This window comes from Epinephelus moara, chromosome 6 (genome assembly GCF_006386435.1).
Source record: "Epinephelus moara isolate mb chromosome 6, YSFRI_EMoa_1.0, whole genome shotgun sequence".
Classification (NCBI taxonomy): Eukaryota; Metazoa; Chordata; class Actinopteri; order Perciformes; family Serranidae; genus Epinephelus; species Epinephelus moara.
The window spans coordinates 20,197,147-20,217,453 of record NC_065511.1 but is presented as its reverse complement, the minus strand read 5'-3'; the positions used below and the strand labels follow the sequence as shown (position 1 = coordinate 20,217,453).

The window sequence follows — 20,307 nt, the reverse complement described above, 5'->3', positions numbered from 1 at the left end:
GTGTGGGTTTTATTGGGCAGGCTTGGACCAGGGCTGTCACTGCTAATCCGGAGTGATGCTAGCCAGCTGCACACAGACTCAGCGCGGAGTGGAACTGGCTAGCTGCAGGAAGCTTGGCTAACGCTGTGGTGGGCTGTTCCACAATAATCAGGGTCAGGAGGAGGTCACATTGATGATGTGAAACCAGCATTTAGGTCATCTATAGAAGCATGTCATGTCATCATGTAATATAGTCACATTATAAATCCCTGCAGAACACCATGCATTCCCCTTGAGGCCAGAGGACTGATTTGCTCTAATTTTATAATCATAGATTTGACCTTGTATGAATCTTCTGTTTGTTCTTTAAATAAATCATGTTTTCTATCACTAAAATATATTTTTATTTAATAGATGTATTTATAATATACAGCTCATATAGATAACTAAAGCACTGTCACATTAAACATTTGTCATTACTCTCTCTGTCACAGTCTTTTGCTAATAAACCAGAAGTTTAGCGTCATATTACATTTTTTTTTCTCCTCTGCGGCTTGTTTGCTGCCCTCTAGGCTGCGGCTCCATGAGGGTAAGGTGATCAAGGATCGGCGGCACCATCTGCGAACTTATCCAAACTGCTTTGTGGCCAAGGAGCTCATCGATTGGCTGATCGAACACAAGGAGGCCTCGGACCGAGACACAGCCATTAAGATCATGCAGAAACTATTGGACCAGAGCATCATTCACCACGGTACGGCTGAGCTGTGTGTGTGTGCACAGTGTGTGGGGTTGGTCTTGGACTGTATGCACTTTAACTGTGGTTTCCATTCTCCATAATGTTAAGGGTCTCTCCCTGTCTCTCTCTCTCTCTTTCTTTCTTTCTTTCTTGACATTTTCTGGGAACAATCCGTGCCTCTTAATAGATGATTCTTTGACTCTCCCAGCCAATTTGGCTCCAACGTAGCGTCTCACTACCTGTTTCACATTTAACCAGTCACTGAAAACAGAGACAGAGAGAGCAGGCTGCCTCTTTTTCATCAGTTGAAGTTTAACAGAGCCAATTCAGCATTAACTCATCCCAGCTGCAGATTAATGATTTAATGATGCTTAGATTTTTCGGACTGCTTTATACAAACATAATCAGACTTCCCATGATCCCATTATGTGACACTTGTACTATTTTCTACCATCATTACTTAAACCCACATTTACTGGTTGTATCCTTAAAACTAAATCCTCCATGCATGTGTATGTTTTCAGTGTGTGACGAGCACCGGGAGTTCAAAGACCTGAAGCTGTTTTACCGCTTCCGCAAAGACGACGGCACGTTTCCGTTGGACAGTGAAGCCAAAGTCTTCATGAGGGGGCAGAGGATCTATGAGAAGTATGAACACACACAAACACGCCATGAAACGCGAACACAACCACACTGTTGTGTTCTTGGTAGTGGAGCTACAAGTGGGAGTAAGGGAAATGGCCTTTTGAGCATCTCTTATCATTTTCATTGATTTTCTCTTTCACTTTTATAGCTTTTAGCTTTATAAGAATATTTTATATCAGTTTTCTTGTCGAGAATTAGATGTGAGGATGGACACCATTCATATCTTTGTGCTAAATTTAAATTTGCAGCAGCAGCTGGTTAGCTTAGCTTAGCATTGAGATTGGAAACAGGGTTATGTGTAGGCCTGTCACGATAATATTGTTATTGACTTACCATATAACGTATGGACATGACCTTGATCATTTTGCTGACCTCGATATTACCGGTTTTGTTTTCATAAGTGTTTGTTTACAAAACAATGTCACCAACATTTTAGCCAAGGTGATGCCAGAATAGACAGCAGGGTTTTCCAGACCTTCATAAGACTTGGGTGCAGCAATTCTCCCCTTTATTCTCTCCATCCTCTCCTACTTGTGCAGGTCTTGAGAAAAATATGAAGGTGGCATGGTGGTGTAGTGGTTAGCGTTGTTGCCTCACAGCAAGAGGGTTCCTGGTTTGAACCTGGGGTGGGGGAGTTCGAACCTCGGGGTGCGGAGTTTGCATGTGCTCCCCATGTCAGTGTGGGTTTTCTCCGGGTACTCCGGCTTCCTCCCACCATCCAAAGACATGCAGGTTAGATTCATCAGTGACTCTAAATTGGACGTAGGTATGAATGTGAGTGTAAAATTGATGTCTGTCTCTATGTGTCACCCCTGCGATAGTCTGGTGACATACTCAGGGTGTACTCAGCCTCTTGCCCAGTGTCAGCTGGGATAGGCTCCAGCGACTCCGGACAGGATAAGCGGTTACAGAAAATGAATGTATGAAACTTCAAGACGACACAGCGCAGCTTACAGGTAGCATTCAGCTGCACGTTCGAAGTAAAAGACGCATGGTTACGATAGTGGTTAGCTTGCCAACCCCTGACAACGAGCCAAAAAGTCCTATGTTTGTAGCTTTATTCTCCAACTACTAAATCTTCCACTCCGTAAATCTGTCTGGCACACCACTTGGCTCTCAGGCCGTCCGACCCCGGCAGCACACCGCCCAGATTTTGGACGTAACTGCAGTGTTCCCAGGGCTTTGCTAAGGCGGATTTTGCTTCCAGAGCCAAGATAGTTACTGCTACTAGCTATTTAACTGTGACGCACCGATATAAATACTGACTTGTTTTTAAGATATTGGGCTCTAGTTTCGCAGACCGGGCGCAGCGGGGGCGCAGCGGGGGCGCAGCACACCTGCGCTTCGCCAACTGGGTGTGGCCAGGCGGATTTTGTAAGTTTGGCACACCGTGCGCCTGGCGCAGCTACTCCTCTATCCCACCTCTGTCCCTCCTACCTGCGCAAGTCGGAAAGAGGGAGGAGAGAAGGCGTGGAGTGGGTGTTACACACATCATACCAATCAAATGAGCCCCTCTCCTCGCCCTTAAATGCACTGCGCGAAGGTGTAATGAGAGTTTACTCAATTCGCCATGGCAGAAGAGAGCAGCAGCGTCAGACAGCCAAACTCCTCCCAGGAGGAAACTTATGTTTTTGTCCGGGAGGTCCAAGCTCACAGTGTCCGAATATACGGAACTGCAAGCAGACCTCCACGGGCTGATGATGCAAAGGTAGCCTGGGAGGAGGTCACCACAATTGTAAATTTATGTTGCATTTCTCTCGTGCGCGCGCGCGCTCTCTCTTTCTCTCTTGCAGTCTCACTCTGTTTCTTTTCTTTTGACTTTTCTAAGATGACAGATGCTGAATATATACTCCCTATCTGATGCTGTGGCTGTTTGTGGTTGGCTGAGAGGGATGTGAACTCATTAGTTTGCAGCTGTGTTAATCAAATCAGGTTGGGTTTCCATTACGCGTGCCAAACGTGCCAAACGGTGCCAATCCCCTTTGATCTGACATCAGATGTGACGGGACAGTCGATATAGAGATACATTTATGTGCTGATTGCAGATAGTTGCATTGAATAGTGGTTTTTTGGGTATTTATTGCATCGTTAATGTGCCTGACATTCTGGAAACCTGCCTGTGAGGTTTTGGTGACGTGTGCGCACTGTCCGCCGGTCAGCCAAACTTCGGCTTACACCGGCTGCGCTCCCCCTGCGCTGACAGTAGACCTGGTTTCAGCTGGCGAGCTTTTAGCGCACCTTCGGCGAAGCCTTTTGGCACGAAACTGTCACTGCGCCAAGCTGGATCTGTCGACACCTCCCCCTGCTGCGCCGCCACACCCATCTCAGCGCACCTCGGTCTGCCAAACTACCAAACTGAGCGCGCCTCGGGTTGCGCTGCTCGAAACTAGCTCTGCGCGGGGTTCGCCACCCTGCGCCACCTGCGCTGCGCCGGGAAACTAGAGCCCATTAGGTTTACTTCCTGAAAGATTGTTCTGGTGAAGCTTGTTGAAATGATGAACAGTGAACTATCACTTCACAGTCTGATGCTGTTGAATCACTTAAGACCTCAAACCCACTTGGCATGCACATATTTCCTGCCTTCCTCTTTGTTTCTTTTTGTGAGAGTCACTGGCATTCCCCACGGCATGCTTACTGAGTGCGTCAGAAATGCTGCCACCATTAACGTTTAGAAAGTTTGTTTTGCTGGTAAAATTGGGTTCCATTAGATTAGAGGGCACGGTATTGAGCGTAACTGGTTTTTAACCACGGTAAAAGCCTGCAGGGATCGGAAAATCAGAGGATATTGGAAGCAACTTGACTAAATGATGACTCATTGCATTTGCATTTGAGGAGGGCAGAGGACACCACTAATGGGACTGTTTATGTTTGTCATCAGCTCTGTACCTTTGATGCTGTTGCTCCAATAGTGATGAGACTAATTGTTTCTATAGTAACCCCAAAGTCTTTCTCTGTGTGTCTCCGCTCCACTCAGTGGCATCTCTACAGCTTTGGATTCACATACACACACACACACACACACACACACACACACACACTGCATTTGCGAATAAGTGCAGACACACACACAATACTACACACACACACAGCTTGACTCCCCTTCCTTGCCCCACGCATCCTGCCACCTCTTTGTCACATGAGTAAACAATATTTCTGTGCCTCTCTTGACACATACACACTTCCACTCTTGTAAACAGAGACCTATTTTTCATGTTTGTTTCTGAGAAAACACACACACGCACGCACACACACATATGCACACACACAGCAGTTGCATAAGAGGAAGAAATAGTCCAAGGGGAGACATCTGTCGTCTCAGCTCTCAAAGCTATGTGTTTATGTAATCACCATGGTGCAGCCCAGGACACACACACACACACACACACACACACACACACACACACACACACGCACACACTGCTCGAGCTTGGTCTGGTGGTTGCTTGCTTGCAAACTAGAGTTGCTTCATCATTACACTTATAGCACAAGTAGCAACATAAAAGAAACCAGCCGTCTCCTCCTCTCGTGTGCCTGAGTGGAAATATATGCTTCGGTCAGAGGTTTGCGAAGATTCATCTACATTTAAGTATTTCTAAAACAAATTCGATGTTTCTCTGGGTTTATGGATACCCCAGGGCCAATAACCACAAACAATAAGCCATGGCAGAAAATTATAAGCTGTACATCCCAATGTAAGCCATTGTTTTATACATAAATTTGGCGTCATCAGATGCCAGCCTCAGCATTTTCATACAGCAGATCATAACAATAAACTGCTTTGCTCCTCTAGTTTCCTTATTTATTTAGTTTTATTGATTATAGAAATACTAATTTTCTTGACTCATCTGTGAAATTCACCAAAGGCGATGATTTTTCTGGCCTGAATTTACGTTGGTGCAAACCTAAAGGCTCTTTTTAGCCAGGGGAGTTTCCTGAGGGACGGCAATGTAGGTCAGTGATCCACTTTGGTCCAGACTGAAATATCTCAACAATTGTAAGATGGATTACCATGAAATTTGGTGCACACCAATGTCTCATGTCTCCCTCAGGATGAACTGATAGTAAGTGATCCCCTGATTTTTTCTCCAATACCATCATCAGGTCCAAATTTGTATTTGTTCAGCCTCTTTGTGACTAAATACTTGCAAAAGAATTCACGTACTGTGTAGTGCTAATTGGCAAATGTTGCCATGCTAACAGGCTAAACTAAAATGATGAACATGGTAAACATACAGTGTGTTACATCAAGTACCCCTCCCTGCAGCCAGATTCACATCTACTGTTTCCATTGGAAAAATAAACAGCCCTATTCACACTCACATTGATCTCTGGTGCTGTCAAATGTCAAATCAGCACACACACACACACACACACACACCCACACACACACACACATACACACACACACACACACTGCGGTAAACAAACCACAGGAAAAACATTTCAAACACTTGTTTTGATAGCATTTCCCAGGCGACAGGGTGAGTCAGGGAGGACAGTGTTTGACAGGCCTTTTCATGCATTGTTCAACATTTTGACTGTTTGTGTATGTGTGTTTGTGTACTGTAGATTGTGGTTGAATGTCTTTATTATTTATCTTTTAGTCATACTCATATTGAACTATTAGATGGAAAAACGGACCTTTTTAGTAAATGAATCAAAACACTTCTATCTATTCTGTATTTATCAGGGGTAGATTCACTGAGCATGAGCGGCCTGCTTCACACTAACACATTCACACCTGCAGTAGATGGTCCAGTAGTACCAGAGGTGTGGTTTATGTGCATTGCTGAAGGGTACTGCAGTATGAGCAATAGGAAGGTTTGAGCTTGGCTGTTTCACTTTCTTTCATACCCAGATTTATCATGTGAGTGTAGCTATCAAACCACCAACCTTGATGAAAAGTCCACCTTTTAAGTCAATTTCTGTTGAATTTGAAATTGAATGTGATTTGAGATTTGAGCTTTATTCTCAATACTTTGAGAATGAAAGAAGTACAATCTTTGCAGGTACTTATCTCTTATGATGTGCACACACTTCTTTTCTGTCTGAGCATCAGCTTTTGCTGCATCAACCTTGGTGTGTGTGTGAGACAGTGAAAAAGACTTGACTACTGTCTCCTTCACTGTTTCTGTTGCTTATAAGTTCCATGTGTCTGTTCAAGGCTACAAAACACCTCAGTTTAGACTCCACCTAACTGACTGTCTGCCGGGGCACCACAGTCCTTAAAGGACCGTTTTGCATGTTTTAGTCCATTAACTACAAATTGCATACACTTAAACTGTTGGTGACCATTTTCTGCATTCCAGACATCCATCACATGCCCTTTTCTGTCACATGCATACAAGATACAAGCTGCTAAATCAAGACAGAGCAACACAACCTTTCATTTATCAACATGCTGGTGCTGGATTGTCATGTGCACCACAGATATAAAGTAAAAAGATGTCCGCGCAACTGAACGGCGAAGTTAAAATTGATAATGGCTGGCCAACAACATCAGCTGCTGTCTCTGCTTGAGAGTAGATCCTAATGTTTCCACATGACTCACTGATAACCGCTGGAATGTCTTTATTTATTAAATCAAGTCCAACATAGAGAGTTACTAACAAAGAAAGTTTTACCATAAAAGCATTTGAACATTTCATGTTTTAACTGGGCTGGATGATTTTAAAGTTGTGCTAATCTGTACTGAAAGTGCTGATAAGTACAGAAAGTAACGTTATCATTTATTTGTCATTCCATGAGGTCGCTGTGGCCTTAGGAGGCTGTAACAGAGATTAAGAGCTGTACAAATAAAACAGCTTTGACATGAGAAAGTTGTAAGTCATTAAAGGTTTACAGCAGATGTTTGATAGCCTGTTTGTGTAACAGAAATACACACAGTTCAGAGTCATTTAGATGTCAAGTGGCCACGGTGCAGCTGAAATGGGATCATGGAGTGGGAAAATGTTGCGTTAATTGCGTATGTAAACTTTCTGAGACATTGGTCATGTAGGAAACAGCAACAACTTTGGCCCTATTTTCTAAATGATGGTTCTCAATGAGGTGAAATATTATTTTTTTTGTATTTTCAACATTTACACTAGATACTTTTATAAGATATTGAGACCAAACCCACAAGCAAATCAACCTAAACTAGAAAACCCCCCACATTACTATGATGTAAACTTGTAGCATCTCCTCTCTTATTTAGAAAAGTGGTGCTAATAGAAAGTATTATTGTAAGCACAGACTTTGTTTTATGAAGTAGTAATGCTCTATAATACTGAGCTTGGGGCCTCTGTTGTTAAGTAAATGCAAAAAATTTGAATAAAATTAGAAGAAGGCTTTTACAACTTAATTTCTTCCACTTCAGCTCCACTTAGAAGAAATTACTTTAAGGGTTAAATAATTAAAGGTAAGAAAAAAACATTTATCTTCCTTCATATCACCCTCCAGGTCAGATTATTCTAGGTCTGATGTTTTTATCCATTGTTTATTAGTTTCTTTTAATTTGGGACTTTTTCCCCCTAAAACATTTCACTACCCGTGACATTCCGACGTGCTCACTGCTCTCACGTGTCCTTCAAATGACCCTTAAAGCCGTATTTTTGATTTTACATGTCCCTTGAGAGTCTTCAGTGCCCCACCTTCATGCAAGACCAAATCTGAGAGCAGGTAAAAGCCTGGTGGTCTCACAAATACGTCTCAGTGGGCACCACTCCAGCTGAGTTAGGTACGCTGACTGAACACCTACGCTGAGTGCATAACCAGGTCACGGCAGCTCACCTTGTCCCACTTTAAGTTATCATGATCCATTTACATACTGTATATACAGTCTCACGGCTTGCATAATAATCTATGTAATACCCAAGATGCTGTTCTTGAAATCACAGTGGTTTACTGAGTACAGTACGTTGAGTCAGTCCCCCTGAGCTAACATAACATGATCTGTTGACTTAACATGTTTAAAGAGATTAAATGGCATTGTGTGCACAGCCACGTCTCATGGAACATTATGTCCAGGTCTTTCAACAGTTGTATTATGATGTTGGATGTTATTGTGGGCTGTTGTCCCACAAAAGCTACTAATCTATCAAATTTGGACACATAAACAAAGTTACCTGTTCTGTCGTGTGTTGACTTTACATGAGTGAAGGACTTGAGTGGTCCTGGGTGTGCACCTCACATGGTTTTCTTTTATGCATCTAAGCTGCAGTTATATATTTAACTCAACCCACAGCTGAACTTCGAGAAATTTCACCTCGGGACCACGTGTAATGACAATGTAATTCTTCTCTTGAAATGTGGACCTGCATTGAATTAAGCACACAAAGGGGATTTTTCTGGCAGACAGAACTCTGAGGATTTGCAGAGAGGAGGCTTTTTGCAAGCTGCACCTGATTCAGGTTTCATTTAGTCTAATTTCACATATTAGGATCGTCATTTAGTTTCATTAAATTAGACGCTGTTTTCCAGCTCTCTGGAGGTTTTACCACTAATGTTCTGCATCCTGTGTTAAATTCTCTCATGTGAAATGTATAAACAATAATCACGCTGATAGCTTGACCGTGCCAAACAGAAACCTGCTTATTTGCTTCCCTGCTGACAGTAAGATGAGAAAATCAATATTGCTCTCATATCAGTAAATATGTAGCCCGAGCCAGTAGCCAAATAGCTTAGCTCAGCATAAAGACTGGAAGCATAGGGAAACAGCTAGCCTGGCTCTGTCCAAAGGTAACAGAATCTGCCAACCAGCACCTCTAAGGCTGACATCCTTGACTACTTCTTGGCTGTGACCAAACCCTCAGGAACAGTGCCAGGCTTTGAAGCCAGTTTTACCTAGTGGCCAAATGTGGAATTACAACTGGGTCTGTCACCTGGTGCCATTGGGCCCAAAAAGACTTGCCCTCAAGGCTTACTTGACAGAAGACATGTCTGTAAATCAGTGGATATATTTTTTTGAGCATCACAACCACAATGAAATGACTCTTTTCACAATCAGGATTTGCTCCAATTGGTCCAATATCAATTTTAAAGTCTTGAAGAACTGCCCGTGTAAATGATTTTCATCCCCTTTCAAGTTACCAGCCAAACCGGACGGTATCCGCTTGGCCAGTGGAAGCTAGCCTCTGAGGCGCAGTTAGTTTCTAGTTCGCTTGCTCTATGGACCCGATAGTGTGGAAGATCCGAGTAACTTCTGGGAGCAGGTGCCAGTCAACCAGCAGGGACTCCAGGAAAAGGAAGTGGTCCCTAGAGGTGCTGATTTGTGGATTTTGTTACCTTAGGACAGAACAGAGCAATGTGTTTCACCCTGCTTCAAGTCATTATGCTAAGCTAGGCTAACTGTCTCCTGGCTGTAGCTTCAGATCTAGCCAACAAACATGAGAGTGGTATCAATCTTCTTGTCTAACTTGCAAAGAAAGTTAAAGCATATAATACGCACATCTAAGTATTCCTGTCACCCACCATCCATCAGTCTTTTCATTTAATCTCTTGAATTACATGAACCTGTGAAAAAAAAGTCACTCCCACGTTGAAGTTCAGAGAGATTTAAAGATTATCCATTCACTGACAGATAGACAGCACTGGTTCTTCTACCCGGTCTAATTAGGTTGGTGACACTTAAAGTTTCCAAGCCTGGAGTCCAACAGTGCCTTCCCACCAGATCCAGCGAGGATGCTAGGGGACACACTGCTCCACTCACTTGATTGGTGCACCCACCGAAAAAGTTGGTGGGTTCTGATTCTCTAATGGTTAGTGTCATGGAATGCACCTGATTGGATAAATGCATACTAGTTGGGCGGTCTTGGGTTCTCTGCTCTAACCCTGTAACCCAAACAGAAAAAAACATGGTGGCCTGCTCATAAACTTTTCTGTTATTCCATCTAAACAATCTAATCACCAAAATCTATTGATGAAAACACTTAAGGCAAGAAAAAGTCAATGCCGTATCTTGTTTCATTTTAGAAGGATGTTGCCTAGTTTGATAGCTCGGTCCAAGTTTCATGAGTCAGCTACATCGCACTGGATGGACTCAAAATACAACAACAGTGCAACCCTCAATTTACACCCTCCTTGGTCAGAAAGGAGCAGGAAGAAGAAAACTTATTATACCTTCCCCTTACTCTAAGCGAATATAATTAAATAATGGATGATTTGCCTGTTAATAATGGACGATTGGACGAGAGAATGCATGATTTGCCTTCGTCTACTTTATGCAAATACCGACCAGCGAACGCACAGCAACCCCTCATCTAAACTCACCACAACACCCCACCACTGACTCCGTGATTTCTCCTGCTCTCTGTAGGTAGTCTCGCCACCAGACAATCAGAGATCTCCGCCTTCTGATAGTCTGGGGACACTCCTTTCTAAAGTGTATTTAACACACCGGCAAAAACGGCCGGCAACAAAGCAACGACTCTTGCATTTTTGAAAAGGACACGCCCTCCCGGAAATGTGCGCTCCCCCTTTTCTCGTCCGCAAGGAAACAAACACACAGAGAGCTTGAAAATGGATGCCGAGAGATTTAACTCCGTTTTATCAAACGTGTGCTCAGTCCACAAGATTGTGGAAATGAAGGACTTGCAGCGACTTGAGCCATTTTGTACCGCTACACGTGTTTCTAGTCGGACTATGTTTACAAGCACAAGAGTTCAACAAGCCACTGAAGGACTGCCCTGCGGATTTATTATTGGTTCTGCAACGTAGGGAGTTTTTTTAAACTCTGAAATTGTATCCGCCCTTCTAAACACAGAATCAGGGAGAAAGTCATCAGTCTTTAGTTAAGCAAAGCGTCTAAAGACTGACTTGTGAGTCTACTCTGTAGGAAACAAATAGTTCTAGAATTGGTGGAGATGAAGCGTTAGCTATAGGATGCAAATATTGTGAGGCTTCATCTGACAACTTTCCCATAATATCAGTTCAGTTAATATTCTAAGCATTCCATCAAATCTTCAAGCTGCTATTACGTCTATAAATGAAACCTTCCTGTCTGTATTTAACTGTTTGGTGTGTACAGTTGACAGTTCAGTGAATGATTGATAGCCATTAAAACCAGAATGTGGGAATGTAATTACCGCCAACAAAACAGAGCCAACAGCGATGTGGAAAGTTTGGTATCTCTGTCTCTTTGATGGCGCAGCTCATCACCAGCGCATGTTGTGACATGCCCAGGTGTGTCACAGAAAGCTTATTGTTTCTTACAACCACTGCCTGGCTGACTGATACTGTGTGAATGTTCAGGCGACAGTGTGTTTGGCTGTGAGCGACAGGTGTGAGTGTGTGCTTAAAGGGAGAGAGTCAGCAATTCTATTCTGTGCATGTGTGTACTTGTCTGATTGTGTTTGTTTGAGTGTGTGTGTGTGTGTGTGTGTGTGTGTCATCCAGAAGAGATCACACCACTCGCTTCATGTAATCCTCTGATAAACACTGCTCAGAATTCACACATCGCTAAATAAAACAGCCGTGAACTACTGCTCAGTGGTGATATTTTGTGGGTTTTTTTGTAGAAACTTTATGAAAGCCTTTCCAAACCTCCACTGACTGTCAGTGAAGCAGATCTCGAGGGTTTTTCTGACGTAATTACTGTCATGTATTATTGTCATTGTGCTAATCTGATGTGTAGTTCTGGTGCACAAAGCTGTAGGAATAACATTAATTTAGTTTTAAGCTTCACTTGTGGGGCTTTAGTGCTCATCCAGAGACAGTGCAGTGTTTGTGTGTTTTGACTGAGCAGATTACAGAGTAAAGAAAAAGGCAGAGTGGCTGCTTCGGACGATTTTCCCTGCTGGAAATTCCCACTTAAAAAAAGCTTCACTTTTCACAATAACCGCAGTTTCACTGAACGCTGAACGCATCTCTTGGATAATTAAACAGCACTATAGGGTCATGTTATGGCTAGTGGTTATAAATGTTGCAGCATTTCTGAGAACTCACATTTTTTTCCATCAGGTATGTATGTACTGTATAAAACACTACCAGAGTACATTAGCGCTGCCAGCTGTTGCTATGGAGACGTCAGAGAGAGCTGCAAAATTAATGTTCTAGCATATTCTCATTGCTTTCCCTGATACAGTCAAGAGTACTGAATTGTAGGTGAAAATCTAAATTGATTCAAAATGCTAAATTTATTCACAGTTCACACCAAAAGCTAAATATGAATTGCTTAAATTTAAGTGTGGACTGGATTGCTTTTTAAATGCACCCACCTGTCTGTCCCTTTGATTTCCTAACCAGTTAAATTAACAAAACTTTGCTCTCTTCTCTCCAAAGGCTGATGACCACAGAAAACAACCTATTACAAACCAGGGAGGAGGAGGGCGGGACATTTGAGCGGGCGCTGGTGGCTTCTGAGTTTATCGACTGGCTGCTACAGGAGGGGGAGATGCCAGCCAGGGAGGAGGCAGAGCAGCTGGGACGAAGGCTCCTTGAACATGGCATCATCCAGCACGGTGAGGAAGACGGAGAAACTGTTACTAGTGTGTGCCACATGCATCGGTCAGTCAGTACATTCAAAACTGTGACCGAAATTTAGGTCATTGAATACATTCACACAGTCTCAAGTAAAATTGTATTAGATTTTGCTTCGTCAACTGAGTGGCACACAACCTGACTGTGGGTCAGGCTGTTGACAGATTGATGACCTGTGAATGACACTTGGTGACAGTAAAGCTAGTGGCCCCTGCAAGCAGTCACATCTTACCTCTATATGATCCTGCAGAGAGATCTGGCGGTACATCATGGCCACTGATTCTGCTGTCCTGGCTCTTTGCTCTTTTGGGTCATGCAATCTGATAACTGTTGTAGACTCAGGGTGCTGTCACAATTAACTTGTTTGGTTTGGTTTAGTTAAAACAAACTCAGGTCTGTTTGCCCGGTTAGTACAGTTTATGTGAGCTGGTGTGGAAGCTGTTGATCGATCCCTGGTGCGGATCAAACAAACAAACTGAGACTGCTTGAAAAGGCGGGGAAAAGGCACAAAGAAGGCTCCATTTCTGAAACAAAACTCAAATTTTTCATGATCATCCAGCCAAAAGAAATCAACATAGATAGAGGTCACCTTACTGAAAAGTACATTCCTTATGTCTTCATATGTAGGACAGTAAAACAAGAAATGAACCTTTTTACATAACCTTTATGTAACCTTTTATGCAAATCATTTAGTCACCATGGTAACAAGTATGCATGTTGGCATAGATTTTTCTCCCCTCATTAATAATGTCAAAAGCTGTTAAAACTGTTGTGCTTGTATTCACCTCCGTGTAGGCTGTCAGTTCATTAAGTCAATTAAAAAGTGTGTCACTGATCCCACAGGAATAAGCCGCGAATCATGACTGTGCACGATCCCTCTTTTTGTCCTGTCGCTACCTGTTAATCATTACTCATAATGTGCGATCGATTTGCAGTCTAGTAATACTTGTAATGCTTATTATCAGTTTTTTCGTGAGCCCCTTGTGACACCACAAAGCACATCAGAGGCATTAAAATGTTGCATAATCCTCTGTCAGTCACCAGAGCCTGATTTCCCCACGTGAGTCCTGATGATGCAGGATGATGAGGCCAAAACTATCCAATCAACGTGTCTGTCAGTCTTTATGAATTCATGTTTACTCCTCTTGGTATGTTCGTATAAAGTCAGTGTGAAGTGAAACTGCACCTGAGCTATGTGCAACAGTGAATCATTTTCACCCTGATCTGGACCAAATGAACCAAACTACAGGTGTGAAAGCAGCCTTATAGCATGATTACAACCTTATCTAAACACTTAATCACACCGTTTTGACTCTTTAAAAAATGTCGTCGCGTGCAGTTAAATCTTTTCAACACAGAGGGATCCCTTCTGACCTTTCTGGCACCAAACATATGTCTAGATGGATCCAACCTTGATTACAGTTGCACCTTGCTATGACGAAAATCTTATAAATATACTTCTACCCTCATACCCGAAACACAAAATAGGTCAACACAGTGTGTGTAATGGGAAACTGCAAACATTCAAAAAGAAGTCCAGCACCCATTCTCATCCACTTGTAAAACTCATTACAGCTCATTTCAGGCTCCCAGACGTTCTGAACTGATCCACATTATATCTCGCACTGTATTGGATTATGTTTCACTAGTCATCTGTCACCTGACCTGACCTTCTCAGGTCCACACCCAGGAGTGAGCAGAGCAACTGAATGTTACTGCGTAATAAACACGAGCAAAATGTGACCTGAATGTCACGGGTGACGGCCATCAGGAGGTCAAAGGATTTAACCGGCTGTAGAGCTGGTGACCAGGGCTATCATGTTATCTGTGTGACTGTGTGATATTTATACACTTGTTTTATGTGATTGGTTCGGCTAAATCCACTTTGTGTACAAACTCCTGCATTCAAAATGTTACTTTAATAAATGTACAGATGTTTTGTTTATCACAAATGTAATTTAGAACATGTAAGCAGCATTTTAGAAACATTTTGAAATAACAACTTGATTACAGAGGAGGAACAAGATAAATTTGTTCATCCTGAAAATGTTATCAACTTAAAACAATAAACTCATTACCAAATCTGTCTTGTGTAAACAAAAAGAGCCATCAGAGAACAGGCAGAGGTGGATTTGCACCCTGCACGTCACCACTCTAGTAGTTTATTGGGCAATTTGAGACGAACTGAGAGAGTTTTTCTCGTTTAATTTAAAAAAGGATTAATGCGTCTGCTGTGTGTGCAGTGTAATCAAACATGCTACTCCCAGGTGTGGCCATCAAGCCAGTTAAGGGCATAATTGGCGCCAGCTGCTTCACTTAACAGTGCTACAGTACAGGCCATACAACTGTTGATGTCTCCGCACTGCAAAGGTTTTTTGTGGAAATATTAGACAGTGAATGCTGACCCACACAAGGTGACAGCATGTGTGCATGTGTGTATTCGTCTTGTCATTCTCCGCCGTACAGTGAGTTCACGACAAGTTTACATTTGAGATGATGTTTCACACTGAACGCAGATGCTGGATGAGTTTCGGTCGGCTCGCCACATGACATGAAATTTGATTTGACGCTGATGTCTGTGGTTTACACCCGTGTCTGATTAAATTAGGAAGTGTATTACTGCAGAGGAGTCACATGGCCGTCAGTGCTGGAGTTTTTTTTCTCTCCGTCATTTAAGTGGACACTGTTCTGCAGATTTCACTTTATGGTAGAGAGATGCACGATAGGATAAATCATATCACTTTGAGGAATCGAGCATGTACAATATAACCTTCAACACAGCTGGTGGTTGACATGTGGAACTAATTTATGGACTGTAGATTACGGTCTGTAGATGTCCATAAGGAGTGATACATCATAAAAATACCACTTCACTAGTTAATGTAATACAGAGCCTGATCTGTTTCCTGCTGGCCTCATAGTGTCATCCTCCCAGAGGAAATAGCTGCTCCATTAGTGGAGGATATCTGGCCTTAGCACTGCTCATATCATTATGCACAAGTTATTTAAGCTAATTTACTTTCATTGATAATGTGTTTACAAGCCTTAAGTTCCCTTTAGAAACACATTATAAACATGCTACTCATGTAGCATTCCTGCTCCCTGCTGTGCTGAGCAGAGGACGCATATAATGTAAACAAGGAAAGTCTGGATGGATCCTCATTGTGTTTGGTTATCATTGTTTACAGTGAGACAGCTGTTTTTCTATGCCGTACATCTGAGGAGCCGAGATAAGAGAGGAGGCAGCTTTGAAACTGACCTAGATGTAAAAGTTGCAGATAATGTACATGCTCTAAGTGAATTAAAAAAATATAAATCACATAAGTGGTCAGAGTGGAGTTGCTGTATCACGGTGCCAAATGCAGTGGGCTAAAAGCAGGCTGTAATCACACTGGGCGAGGCTTTATACAGTAAATCTTAAAGTGACTCTGCTCCTGACACGAGATCTATCTATCCTGCAGTAAGTCACTTTAATCCAGCATTAGAAGAATTAAAAACAACTAGCAATACAGACTAGCAGTCCAGTTTCACAGAGGTTCAGAGAGTAAAACACTTCTCTAAAGGCTGATCCATAGTTTGTGTTTTTCTTTTGTCACATACAATAAAAGGATTTGTCAGGTTGACAAAAGCTTTGCACCACAAAAGGACATGTGAACTAACCAAAAGCTCAGTGTGTGTTATTTAGTGAACTAGAGGCTGATATATGAAACCATAACTAAATGTCAACACAGTAGACATACACTAGATTATGTGGCAGTATGTAGGGTAAGGTAAGGTAAAACTTCAATGTCCCACAGGGGCAATTTGAGATACAGACAGTAGTCATGAGTACAGCAACACAGATAGTACATAACACACAGTATCTAGTATCACACATGAACATTAGTGGTCACTGCTGGTTAAGATAAGCGCTTAGTGCTGCATTTAGGGAGGCAAAACCTGATAGAAGCATCTGAAACTCCACATGGAGGGGATGCTGAGAGTCTGAGACAACAGACAGAGATTTAGGTGCCCAATACTGCTGCACACTGCTGCCACCGGCTCCGCCTTGATCACAGAAGGAGCAGGAAGGCAGGGCCTCCTCCGAAAATCAATTAAAGGTAGGGTCTGGAGGATTTTCCAGTTGCTGTTTGTAAACACACATTCAAATTCGGCCCCTCCTATCAGGCTCAACTCTCCCGGGTGTATGGAGCCTGGAGGTACGGAAGAAGGCTTCACAGAAGAGGTTCAGGCAAGGCTCGCACTGGTGCACGCTCGGACACGCTCGGGCGCGGCACCTGCGCTCTCTCGTTGGCTGGGGAAATCTCCGCCCAGAAGCGGTCCGAGCTCACAAAAACATCAAAATACAGTTAAAGGGCAGGAGCTCTGCAAACAGAGTCACCACCACACATGAGTAGAAGCCCATAGGTGATGATTAAGCAGGATTTCATTTGTATATGTCTATATTTTGTTTTGTTTGAAAACCCTCCAGATCCTACCTTTAACATCTGAATGGTTATAGGTCCCTGTCGGTTAAAGACATCAGACATACAGTAAATGTCCGACAGATGTCAAAACGAAACTGCCTTTAGTAGCTTGTCATCTGGGGAGATTTAAATCTTAGAATTTGAGAGATGTAGAGATACTGTTTAATTGATTCTTTACTTACTGTGTGTCTTATGTTGGATATTTCTAATGTGCATTGTTGACCAGGATGGGGCTGAGAGGTGGTTGGGTTAGGGGAAGACACGGGGGGGATGGACAAAGGATATGCTAAAGGGAAATGTTATAATATTACCTTCTATTGCTCTCTTGTAAGCAACAGCCTGACAAGGACATAACAATTTAGCATTTGTTTTAAATGTCAGTTAAATACCTTGCCAGTCAAATAAATAATCCAGTAGTTCAATTTAAGCCCCAATGGATTCACTTCAACCATAGAGGAAGAGTAAAATTATCAAAGGTTTAAATCATTATTTACGCGTGTAAGTGCAGTATGAACTATTTAAATCATGGAAAGTAATAAGTTATGATGTTAAATTGAGGTGTTGGGACCAGAGTAAGGGCCGTGTGTGGTCTTTGGATCTGCAAATCTTAGTGGAAGAGGTTGGATAAGAGGAACTGCTGCTGCTGCTATAGAGGACAAACTCAAACCATTTTTGGAGGGTTGATTTAAATTGGATTGTTTTAATCCCGTATAAACGGGTCAGATGACTCATCTAGAAATTATGTTACAGTGCAACCTCTGATGAAAAACTACCGGTTTGAATATAACGTAAGGGGAATGCAGTCTTACATTTTAAACGCAGGCTCTTGGGCTTCAGCTTATGAGTAGGTTTCTGATGTATGTAGCTGAGTGGTTGACGGGCTTGCTTCTGCATGTGATGTCGTAGTTATATAATTGTAGTATTCTTTTAAATTAACAGTATGTAGCCTATCATTTTGAACTTCTTTCCAGAGACATGAACAAACATAGACATAAATCAGTTTCAAAGTAGGGAAAAAAATTAGAAAAATAGGTCTAGGGAGGTTCACGACAACCATAAAGGGGCCAATAGATTTAAAGAAAATTGTTTGATAGATGACAGATTTAGCCACTCCAAACTGAGGACTGTTAGCTATATGTTTTATCCTTAAATTTTTATTTTCCACTTTTCCAAAATTCTGCCTTGACTGCCTTTTTATATGTCTGAATTCTGTAAATGCTTAAGAGAAAGAAAAGTCCAACACTCAAAAAAGCAGGGACTAAACATTGACAGTGAATTGACAGTAACACGTGAGAAGTGAATTCTTTTAAATGAAATTGTATTCTGGTATCTCCTCAGTCCAGCTGCTATCGGCTCAGCTGAGGTCGACGCTCTCTGAGGTCAATTTATGTTTGTTGAGCACAGGTGATCTCAGCTCAGTGGACAGTTTGTTTAGTGCTGCTCAGTTGAGTTCAGTGTTTCAGGCTTGGCTGAGCTCAGTTCAGCTGGGAAACACGAATCTGTGAGGGCTGGCCTGTGGAAAAATGTTTCATCATTATTCCCATAGTTGACTAACAACTAGTATAGAATTGCATTTAACAGAGAAAGATCATGTCCTGTACATGTTTTAGTGATGGAAATAATCGATCCTGCTGCAGTTCCTCATGTTTTACATCTCTGTACCGTCTTCATACTTTATTGTTTAGAGAACCACAGCCAAGATTTTGCTTTTAAGATCAGGAATCAGTAAATATCCATCATGGTATATGATGAGGTTTCAAAAGCCTCTATGCCTTTACTTTCCCTTACTTCCCCCTCTCTTTCTCTTCAACATATTTGTGCCCACAACTGAAATTTGTTCACTTCTTGTGGCGGAAGTGTTCTCCTGTCTTGCCCAAGCACAAATCTGAAGAAATTTAAAAAAAAAAAAAAAAAAAAAAAAAAAAAGGTCAAAGTTAGTTCATCAGTTCAGTTCAATAGAACTTTTTCATCCCAAAGGGAATTTTTGTGCCAGAGAATGCTTCAAATTACAATAACACTTGATGCAGTTACAACAATTTAACGTTCACAGCCAGCAACAACCAGAACAACCAGTGGGTTCCCCATGTCAGGGTCACTCACTGGGCCCAGTTTTAGAAACAAGAGAGTATTAAATATCTGGCAAAATATACAAATGTACAATATAAAAAGTGTTTTGAAGGAGCAAAAGCAAAACCTAGTGCCTAATAGAGTAACAGTAGGGGCAAGACAAGTACAAGAGTTACGAAGAATGAACTGAAATGGTGGAGAAAAGCAGACTGCACCTGATAACCAATGTTATTATATATAGTAATATTGCACATGATGTTGAGAAGATATTGCACAGTAGTAATATACTTCATATAAAGTAATAGTGCACCTAATGTGGGTGAACATTGCTGTCAGTGTCCTTTGTTTCACCTCTCCTCGCTACAGAAGGGGGAGGAGTTATACAGTCTGATGGCCGCAGGTAGAAAAGATCTCCAGTGGCGTTCTATAGTGCTCCTCGGTGGTCTCAGTCTACATCTGAATGTGCTCTGATATGACCCCAGAGTGTCATGCAGGGGGTGAGAGGCGTTGTTCAGAATACTGAGTAGTTTTCTGAGCATCCTCCTCTCTGACACCTCCACTAAAGACTCCAGTTCCACTCCCAGGACAGAATCAGTTTTCCTGATGAGCTTATTGAGTCTGTTCGCATCAGTTGCATTCACCCTGTCATAGTGTGTTTAGTCTTTGGGCACAGAGGACTACTGTTTTCCTGTATATTCCATCTTATGTTAAAAAGAAACTGTAGTCCCCAAAAGACTGCTGAAAGACTAGATATAGAGTGATAAGAAAATGGTTGTATCTCAGAAACTAAAAAGAGCACAGTCAAGTATTTGGTATCAACAAATTAAATATCAAAGATATGCATACATTTAATGAACACAATGAAAGTGTTTTTTTTCCTCATTTTTCCAAAAACTGGCTTTGACTATTGATAAAAGTGTGATTTTTCATGTGATCTAAACATTTCAAAGTGGTGTC

The 20,307-nt window shown here is 42.1% G+C and overlaps 1 protein-coding gene across 2 annotated transcripts in view; it reads left to right on the top strand.

The window, feature by feature from the left end:
* deptor (DEP domain containing MTOR-interacting protein) overlaps nt 1-20,307 on the top strand; it is a 43,787-nt gene that overhangs the window by 4,800 nt on the left and 18,680 nt on the right. For both annotated transcript variants that reach the window (XM_050046507.1, XM_050046506.1), the window contains exons 3-5: nt 552-730; nt 1,240-1,363; nt 12,620-12,798. In XM_050046507.1, the coding sequence (XP_049902464.1) occupies nt 552-730; nt 1,240-1,363; nt 12,620-12,798 (482 nt within the window). The remainder of the gene's footprint in view (nt 1-551; nt 731-1,239; nt 1,364-12,619; nt 12,799-20,307) is intronic.